This window comes from Rhipicephalus microplus, chromosome 6, assembly GCF_043290135.1.
Source record: "Rhipicephalus microplus isolate Deutch F79 chromosome 6, USDA_Rmic, whole genome shotgun sequence".
Taxonomy (NCBI): domain Eukaryota; kingdom Metazoa; phylum Arthropoda; class Arachnida; order Ixodida; family Ixodidae; genus Rhipicephalus; species Rhipicephalus microplus.
Genome location: NC_134705.1, coordinates 40,739,119 through 40,749,926, shown reverse-complemented (window position 1 = coordinate 40,749,926; position 10,808 = coordinate 40,739,119). Strand labels below are relative to the sequence as shown.

At 46.5% G+C, this 10,808-nt stretch overlaps 1 protein-coding gene across 1 annotated transcript in view; it reads right to left on the bottom strand.

Annotated features, from left to right (window-relative positions):
* Positions 1-1,680: 1,680 nt before the first annotated feature.
* LOC142765245 (uncharacterized) overlaps positions 1,681-10,808 on the bottom strand; it is a 347,073-nt gene continuing 337,945 nt past the window's right edge. The window contains exon 5 of the mRNA XM_075865936.1: positions 1,681-2,226. Coding sequence (XP_075722051.1) covers positions 1,738-2,226 — 489 coding nt within the window. The 3' untranslated portion in view covers positions 1,681-1,737. The remainder of the gene's footprint in view (positions 2,227-10,808) is intronic.

Below are 10,808 nucleotides of genomic sequence, written 5' to 3'. Positions count from 1 at the left end.
AAAACAAGCTCAATGTATACAAAACACTTATATGCGCAGTCGATCCAGATCCATCGCAAAACACGTCCATCCGCCGTCAAGCCAACTCGTAGAGGCGACAGGAAGGTGGCGCCATCACTGACGTGACGGCACTCGTCCGCTCACGCTGTGATTTGCTGCAGTCATGCGGCCATTCGTTGCGGCAACGAAAATATCTGGCCGTTTTGATGCACGCTGGACTGGGATGCGGCGATGCGATGATACGTCACGAAACGTCACCACTACGGCTGCCGCATCGTCGCGCCGCATGCCACTTCGCGCGGAGAGTCGCCCTTCTGTCTCACGCTTTATAAGCCCGTCATGAAGCGCTTGGGCCTCTCCGCTGCATTTAGTGCCAAAGCGTGATCCCGGTTACAGGCGTTCATGTGTAGACTATAGAGCATTGAACGCCAAGACTGTCCACGACAGCTATGCCATACCCCACATCCGAAATTTTAGATCACCCCTCGACGGCTGCACCATTTTTAGCAAAGTGGATCTTGTTAAGGTTAGATTCCATTAGATTACCGTCGATCCCACCCCGCCGTGGTGGCCTAGTGGCTAAGGTACTCGGCTGTTGACCTGCGGGTTGCGGGATCATATCCCGGCTGCGGCACCTGCATTTTAGATGGAGGCGAAAATGCTCTGGGCTCATGCGCTCAGATTTAGGTGCTCGTTGAAAAAATTCCAGGAGATCAAAATTTCCGGAGCTCTCCACTACGGCGTCTCTCATAATCATATTGTTGTTTTGGAACGTCAAACCCCAGATATTATTATTCTCGTCGATCCCGCCGACATACCTAAGACCGCCATTACGACACCTTTTGGTTTGTTTGAATATGTGCGAAGCATTTTTTGACTGCGCAATATGGTTCAAACCTTCCAGTTGTTGATTTTAGACGTCATGCGAGGCCTCCCCTTTGTGGTTGCGTACCTGAATGGTATCCCCATTGCCAGCCGGACGCCTGAAGAGCAGGAGCCGCACCCCCGTGCTGTTACAACGCTTGCTGGCTTAAGGCCAAACCTCATATGTGCGAAAATGCACGCGACCGCGACGAGCGACGCTATGAGCGACGAAACAGGGCGTTCGCGCGACGTGTCACGAGCTCATTTTCGCGCGATCGCTCGGTTCTCCAGATTTGGAAACCGTCGCTCATCGCCCGGAAGTGCTGGGCTCAAGCAGCCAATAGCGAAAAACCGGAAAAGACAAAGACTACATAGATGCACGTGACCCTGCCCGAGTCACGTATGCGCCACAAAAATAACGCAATGTTTATTACGCATGTACTTATAAAAAATGCTGCAAGGCAATAATAAACACTTTCCGTTTCATTACACCACAATACATCTTATTTTTAAATTGCATACCGCTCGCTACGCGGTTTTCTTGGTGCGAATAGACGGCCTCATGCCAGCAACAGCGGAATTCGCTCGCCGAAGCCGTAGCGTGAATGAGGTTTGCCTGCGCTAGCGACTGATCGCGTGAAGATGATCTACGTTGCGTCGCTTGTCGCTGTCGCATGCATTTTCGCGCTTATGAGGTTTGGCCATTAGTGTTGAACGCCTCGAAGTGTATTTTGGGCGCATTAACAAAAGACCGTCTCATAAGGTTCCATTCACATTTATTTATTGCTTATAAAATACATCAGCTATTTCCTTCCCTCACGTGAATCAGCCTGTAAGAAACGCAAAAAAGCATGCCACTTCAATATTTGTGGATCAAATGCTGGCTGCTTCGGTGCGGGCACTCGGCTGCGCGGTGCCGCCGGACGAAACGTCTGTTGTCAGGACGGGCGACTGGGGTTGTTCGGTACAGGCTCCTCGCGATTGGTTCGTTATGCTTGCCTGCTGTCCTTCCGTAGCATGAGAGCAGCTGAGGCCTCCGAGAGCACTTGAACGAGGCGACCCTTTAACAGCCACACTTGAGTCAGCAGTGTATTTTGTGGCGAACAGTTCCTGCCGTATGCGCAACATAGCTAGATCTCTCTGGTATGGACTCATCTGTCGGAGTTGCCATATGACGAAGAGGGAAAAACCGTCTATTGAGGGGGTCTCGCCAACTTCTGTGACACCGAGTTCGTTGCTCTCTTCCTGCTTGATGCTATCGGTGGAATCGGCTGGCGAGTCGCGTCCCTTTCTCTCATCTGACGGTGGTACTTGGGACGCTGGTACGGCGTCTTCACCCTGCTTTTGGTTTTCGGGGACCGGCTGAGAAGAAAAAAAAAGTGGGAGCGTTTAGTGTGATATTTGAAGGTTCAGATTGTTAGGCTCAGAAACAAAGGACTCGGTAAAAAGTCACAATTTCGCTGCAGGGATAATCATTAAATGCGATAGCAACGGATTGCAACGCTATTAAATCTATTGCTATCAGGTCGTTTGACATGTGACCTGGCGTAACACGATAAAACACTGACCTAAAGAAATGAGGGCTCCGCAATGATTGAAGCTGCCTTTGCTACCCTATTAGCATGCATCGTGAAAACACAGGACCAGCATTTGTCGTCGTCCTCTTATCTGTGAGTTCGTATTGTTTATGCACCCTTATTGTTGCCATAGATCCACACAAACTGGCTCAGCTGTCGCCTCTGCTATCTTTGGTACGTTTGTGGCTTAAAAGCAAAATCAAAATAAAAACACAGCGTCTACCAATCCAAGATTCGTCGGCTCCCCCCCTCCCTAAAAACTGTGCACAGGATTGCGAGAGGATACACGCGGCCAGTCAAGGGACGAATTTAATGCAGAAAATATGCTTCTATATGCATTTAATGCATATAGAAGCATACGTAAAGAGCGGAAACTCCCGTAAAGCTCTGCAGCCGAGCTTCTGCACTGCCTTCAGCACCACGTGTGGCTGGTAATTCTCGATAATGTCTTGAGCATAAATTAAACAACAAAAAAATTTGTCTTTCCGAAGCTGGGATTGGAAACCATATCCTCAAACTCCGAAAGCAAGCGTCTTTACCATTAGATAACACACCCGTGCTTCTACAAAGGAAATACTTCCGTCTAATGATTATCATGTTTTCATGTGTCGTTTACCTTCGTCATCTATTCACGTCACGTGATACCAAATTTAGTATATGTGGAGCTAGCAAAACGGCCGCGTGCACACTATGAGTGTGGTATGTTGCCATATTCTTACATGACGGGCGTGTCAGAATTATCATGTTTGCACCAGTCATATAATTCGTCATTCATTGACCTCATGTAACACTAAATTTGGTATATGTGCATCTATCAAAACGGCCGCGAGCGCATTGTGAAGGGCTCAATATACTTCAATGTAGCGTTGAAGCGTGTGCACGCTCCATTGACATAGCGACGCTACGTTAGCAAAACACGAGCACTCTATAGTCTGACGCCAGGCGACCACCGTCCGTCGACGTGGCCCGACGGCAACCGGCATGAAATGCAACATGCTGCATTTCGCACCCTTGCGTTACCCAAACAACACTGCATCTCCCTCTTTTCGTGACGGAAGTATGGTGGACGCGCTGAGACACGCATGCATCGAAGCAACGTAGCGCGCGCGCGCCTGCGAGTACATAGCAGAACCGGCGCCAGGCGTGGCAACGGCGGCGTGACGCGACGAAATGAACGTCAGCGAGCAGGCACATCACGTCATGTCGAAATGTATTGGCGCCTTGACTGTGGTATGTAGCCATGTTCTCACATTACATGCATTTTAAGATTATCATGTTTGCAGCAGTCACATACCGTTGTCATCCTTTGGCGTCACGCAATACCAAATTTGGCATAAGTGAAGCTAACGAAACGGTCACGAGAACATCATCAATGTGGCATGTAGTCATGTTGTTACATGACATGCATGTCGTGATTATCATGATTGGATGTGTCATTTACCTTGATTGATTCGATTGATATGTGGGTTTAACGTCCCAAAACTACCATATGAATATGAGAGACGCTGTAGTGGAGGGCTCCAGCAATTTCGACCACCTGGGTTTCTTCAACGTGCACCCAGATTTGAGCACACAGGCCTATAACATTTACGCCTCCATCAGATGCAGCCGCCGCAGCCAGGATTCGATCCCGCGACCTGCGGGTCAGTGGCCGAGTACATTAGCCACTAGACCACTGCGGCGGGGCTGTGTCATTTACCTATGTCATCCGTTTGCGGCACGTAATGCCGAGTTTCGTACATGTGAAGCTAGCGAAATGGCCACCAGCGCATCATGAGCGTGGCATGTAGTCATGTTGTTACATGGCACGCATCTCATGATTATCATGTTTGCACCAGTCACGTACCTTCGTAATCCATTCACGTACTGTAATACCAAATTTGGTATATGTGACGCTAGCGAAACGGCCGCGACCACATTGTGAGCATGGCATGTAGTCACGTTGGTAAATGACACGCATGTCATGATTTTCATGTTAGTGTTCGCCATGCAATCATGCCACACCATACCAGTTTTGCAATATGCTATGTGAACGAAACCACCGCAAGAACTGCAGGACCATGAAATGTAAATTATGGCAATCATGACATACATATGATTTCCTTGTTATCACTGGTCAAAAATGTTCTTCAAACAGTCATGTTATGCCATACCAAGTTTGGTATCTATACCATTATTGAAACGGCCAGGAGAGCTAAAAGTCGTAGGCGGCTAGATAGATAGATAGATAGATAGATAGATAGATAGATAGATAGATAGATAGATAGATAGATAGATAGATAGATAGATAGATAGATAGATAGGTGGATTGATGGATAGATAGATAGATCGTTATCCATAAAACCTCAAATATTCCTATTATTCATGTTATTCTTCTTCTCCTTATTATTAATAATAATATTATTGTTATTGTGATAGCAACTGTAGGGACACTCTCGGCAATATTTCGCTGTTGACGTTGCCATCATGCCATTATATGTATATATCTGTATAAAAGTCACGAAGAAAAAAATTCCGCCATATCCACGAAGTGAATGATGATGAGTGGGCGAAGCTCCGGAGGTAAACCTGGTAAACCATGAATCCTCTGTACATTTTGCCCACTCGATTTTATTACATCGCTCCCCCTAGCGTACGTCGCCGCACTAAATCGAACGATTGCCTTCAACCAATGACACGCGCCATATGTGACATCATTCCTATTTTATAAGATCTCGCGTCTTTCATCAACTACAAGTACCACTTTCTAGTTTATAACATCTTGCATCTTTTCATCATCAGCTACAAGTACCACCATCTAGTAAACACTACAAGAACTAAACGAGAGGTGGCTACATACAGGAGACGGTACCGCCATCTAGTGAACACTGCAAGAACTAAACTAGAGGTGGCTACATACAGGGGACGGTACCGCCATCTAGTGAACACTGCAAGAACTAAACTAGAGGTGGCTACAACAGGCTACAAGGGACGCACAGCCCACGCCCTAAGGAGCTTCGCCCCTAAAACCATTCTTTGATGCCCGAAATCGAACGGATGACCTCTCGCTCCACAGCGCACGGCGTTAACCACCTAGACACGAAACCACGCATCCTCCTTTGTAGTAACGGTGAGCACACGTCCTCCATTGTACTAACGTTGATCTCCGGGGCGTCTCGGGATATCAGCGTGTTCTCTGGTTTCCCAGCTAGAAGGCGCAAAGGGCGTGCTCGGCGGCCCGCTCGTGTACTTCTCGCTACGGTGCGTGGTCCCTCCATGCGCGTTCTCGCGCGCTTATGTTGCGGTGGCGGAGAAGTGTACGTCTTAGGCTTTCACCAGAACCACGGCGTTTCCTATAAGTGCACTTGAAGGAACTCTAGTGCTAGTGTCTATGGAAGCTGCAACAGATGGCGCTTCACCGAGCATGGTAATTTCGGTTTTGTACAAGGATTTGTGTAATCTTCATACTTTCAGCTCCGTTTGGCTTCGCATGGCTTTGAAGTGCTTTGTCACGAGACGACAATCGGCAAAGGTTTAACAGTTACGCTTCACCACCTTAATAAGTTCACTCGCAAATTGAAATCGGGCCAGGAAATTCAAAAGGGTTTGCTTTTTCCTTCGAAACAAAGCCAAAGCACTCACAATAAACAAAGCTACAAGTGCGTTCAAAGCCCTCAGGCACGACGTCTTGGCAAGCCCATATACATTTCTCATAGTCGCTGAACGATCGCAGAGCCAGAATCCCCTATAGTTTTTTCAGAAAACGCTATGACCAGAATGACTGCGTTGTAGCACTGGTTGTATACAGGGCACATGGAGGTCACTTCGCTCGCAGCAGTCTCCTTTTGTGAAAAGAGCGTGCTTTTCAAACACCACGAAGTAACCCTTGTTTGTCCGCGCTCGGCCTGTGTATACCTGCACGCGTATGCGTTTCGTGCGTTCTTTGAGTTTGAGCAGCGCGTTGAGTGTTGAGCTGTGAACGTTGTTAGCTCGCGCTCGTCTGGTGTGTGTTGTTTTTGTGCGTTCTTTCGTCTTGAGCACCGCGCTGCACGTATGGATCTGATTGCCATTCTTCACGGGACATTCTGATTTTAAATGCAAAGCATTTCTTGATGAACTTCGGTGACTTTGAGCATATCTATCTATCTATCTATCTATCTATCTATCTATCTATCTATCTATCTATCTATCTATCTATCTATCTATCTATCTATCTATCTATCTATCTATCTATCTATCTATCTATCTATCTATCTATCTATCTATCTATCTATCTATCTATCTATCTATCTATCTATCTATCTATCTATCTATCTATCTATCTATCTATCTACCCATCTATCTACCCATCTATCTATCCATCTATCTATCTATCTATCTATCTATCTATCTATCTATCTATCTATCTATCTATCTATCTATCTATCTATCTATCTATCTATCTATCTATCTATCTATCTATCTATCTATCTATCTATCTACCCATCTATCCATCTATCATCTATCTATCTATCAGGACAGATAGATAGATAGATAGATAGATAGATAGATAGATAGATAGATAGATAGATAGATAGATAGATAGATAGATACGCAAAAGTCACCGAAGTTCGCTAAGCACTGCTTCACATTTACAAGTAGAGGTCTGTAGTGTGGCCTCACTGGTGACCTATTGCCAGTAATTCGCTTCCTCACCAGAGCAGGATTGGCCACCCTGGGGCAGTACTTGACCGCTACCTCCCATGACTACAGCACTTAATTTTTGGCCCTCACACCCCAGCGGCTGCGAAGCAACAGTCCAAGGCGGCGGTTAAACTTGCAACGCAGCGGAGGGCGCTAAGAATCTCTGGGCTCGGATAGGCCGCTATTAGAATCTGAACTTGGCTACCTTCCACGCTAAAACGCTATTTAGGAAGGCTAGTCTAGCTGTCGTATTCTGCTGTCGCTGTCGTAGTCTAGCTGTCGCTGCTGCTGCTGCTGCTGCTGCCCCCGCCGCCGCTGCTGCTTATGATGATTATGGTCCTCCTGAGGCGGCTATTGCATGCGTTGACTAACGAGTAGAAGCGAGCATGAGTTAAGTCATCTAGCGGTTGACCACACCCTTCCTTACTTGGCTGCGCAAAGGCTCGAGTGGCCACTTTACGAAAGTATAGTTCTTCATGCAGGAAAACGCAGCCCTTTCTTCGGCAGTTATTAAAAATACTTATCTATGCCTTTTCTGTTATACAGAAACGGAGAACAGACTATTGACGTGTTGAGAATTTCGCACGGCGGTGGCAGTGACCACTGCCGCGTTTCATCTCTCATTCAGCGACGTTCATCGGTAGCGCACGCTCATTCAAGCGCTATGGAACGTACACGCACAAGGTAAAGTCGACTTAGATTTCACAGGGAACATAACGACGACGACGACAGTTATATAACTGTTATCGCAATCAAGTTGTGCAAATCAGAATCGCTAGGCTGAGGCTGAAATAAATAAATATTACATGAGCAGTACTTTTTAAAAGAGTCAAGTTTTTGATGCTCGAGGTGAAACATCCTCCCTGCCGTTGCTTATCAAGAACGAAGCCACAGCTGCGCACCCCCTGGTTTTAACCTTGTGTAGCGACACATGAGTAGTCCGCACCGCCATTCCACGTCCCCAGGTGGAGAGAGCGCGCAAAGCCGCTGCATTGCGCCGAGTTTGTTTAGCCTGTCGCGATTCGAGTACGAACGATGAAAAGACCACATTTATAAGCGTGCCGAAAAGATGCTTACGCGTTTGTTTGTGGTGCGGGAGTTAGCAAATTCTTGCATGGTCTTTGACAGGCTGTGGCCCGATTGTACTTAGACCTTGCCAAGGAACGACCTAGCATGGACCAAGTTGGCCAAGTTAAGCGCTTCATACCAACTAGCTTTGATATTTTTTAAGATTTACGCTGCAAGTGTAAAATTAATCCTTTTCGAACCGTACCTGCCGCTGTTTCTTACCCGAACATACTTTATTTAGGTTTATGTCCCAAAGTTTTTGTAAATATCATGTAAGGAATGACTCCACTCAACACAACTTGAATTCGTTGAAAATCTGTGATCTCCTACCTTTACAGGAAGTGGGCGGAATAAAACAAGATATAGATGTGTATCATAATTTAAGTATTATCGGAAAGTCAATAAATGCTTCCTTTCGCGACGATTGAACGAAAGTTGTCGGTTTGGTTTCTATCATCGGCAATATATGTTCATGCATTTCAATTTCATTCCCCATATGTCACAACTACTACACCACACGTAAAGCATGCAAGTAATGTATGTTGCACATTTCTTATAGTCATTGTTTATTGGCATTGTCCTGTGCTGGCCTACTGACGCAGTGACAAGAAGCCTGCGGGGGCACGAGCAGAGCGGGCGCTTGAGCGTGGAAGTAAACCAGTCGCTTTTTGTATTTAAGTGTCGTGCCATCTTATTTTACTTCTCGCTACGGTATCGTTGGGTCGTGTCTATCAAAGGAAACAAGTGCTTCACGTAATCCTCCTCTTTTGCTCATTCAAAGTGAGGTTGTAGTTAGGGCAGACTCCATACCTCAGCCCAGGGATCTCAAACTCACATCAGCTACAGGGCCAGTCATGAAATGTAGTCCCTCAATCAAAGGGCCGCACAATAAGTGGGAAGCGGGGGAAGGAGAAGAGTTTGAACAAAATTTTCTGCACGTTACCATTAGAAAGGCCTTTCCCGTACCTCGTGTAAGGGTCATTTCTAAAAATAATTTTAACATTGTCTAAAATCAGGGTGCTCATCCTGAACACACAAGATTTAAAGCATGTAAGTAATGTTTCGTACAGTTTCATAGCTTCATTGTCTGTCGTTATTGTGATGTTATTGTGACGCATGGCGTGTGTCACTTTAAGCATTAGACTAGTCAAGTCTATGCAGCTTACTTGCACAAGGCGTTATGAATAACGGCAGGCAAATAAAATTGGCCCATTATCTGCGTGTTCGACTGCAAATGCCATTGAAAGTCTTGCGTCTTAGGAAAGCGAATAAAATAAAACATTTATTTGATGTTTTGCGTAGGAAAATTGGCGAAAGAGCTACTGAGGATGCTGCGTAAGACATAAGCGCCATCTAGTGGTGATCTCAGAAAACAAAAGAATGGCCTTCGTTATAGCGAGCGCACAGCATGCGCGCACAATCTTGGAGGCCGTATATTGTAGATATCAAGGTAGGTGGCAGCAGCATATCGTCTTAGCAAAGTGTAGGAAAGAAGCCTTTCTATGCAAACCGTCGCATTTTCAACGTGGCCTAATAAACGCCGCAGTTATTAAAAATACTTAGCTATGCCTTTTCTGTTATACAGAAACACACAACAGAATATTGACTAGTTGATATTATGCTTCCAAGATGCGCAATATTTGTTTTTAATCAACAATTGCACAAGTATAAGCGCAGAAATCGGGCAATATTCCCGGGCGCTGCGAATGTGGTAGTATTTGAGCCGTTTCGGTTGACAGATAGACAGACCATTTTTTTGCATTGAAGTAGCTAAAGAACGACTATCGCCTTTTAAACAATTACGGACCACCTTAACTTCGTCATCTATTCACGTCCCGTGATACCAGATTTAGTATATGCGGAGCTAGCGAAACGGCCGCGAGCCCACTATGAGCGTGGTATGTTGTCATGCTCATACATGACATGTGTGTCAGGACCGTCATACTTGCACGAGTCATATATTTCGTCATCCATTGAAGTCACGTAACACCAAATTTGGTATATGTGGAGCAAACAAACGGGCGTGAGCGCATAATGAAGGGCCCAATATACTCCTATGTAGCATTTACACGCACGCACGCTGGGCACAGCGTCGGTATACGTTAGCAAAACGCGAGCACTGTACAGTCTGACGCCAGGCGCGACCAGCGTCCGTCAGCGCAGCCTGACAGCAACCGGCGCGAAATGCGACATGCTACATTTCACGCCAATGCGTTACCCAGACAACACTGCGTATCCCTCTTTTCATGAGGGTGGGAGGCCGTACGCGCTGAAACGCGCATGCGTCAAAGCAACGCAGTGCGGCACACACCTGTGAGTATATGGCAGGACCGGTTCCTGGCGTGGCAACGCCGGCGTGACGCGACAAAATGAGCACCGGCGAGCACGCGCACCGCGTCACGTCTAAATGTATTGGCGCTTTGACTGTGGCATGTAGCCATGTTCTCACATGACATGCACCTCATGACTATCGTGTTTGTGCCATTCACATACCTTCGTCATTCATTGACGTCACGTGATACCAAATTTGGCATATGTGAAGCTAGCGAAACAGCCGCGAGCGCAACATGAGTGTGGCATTTACTTATGTCCTCCGTTCGCGCCGCGTAATACCGAGTTTGGTGCATGTGAAGCTCG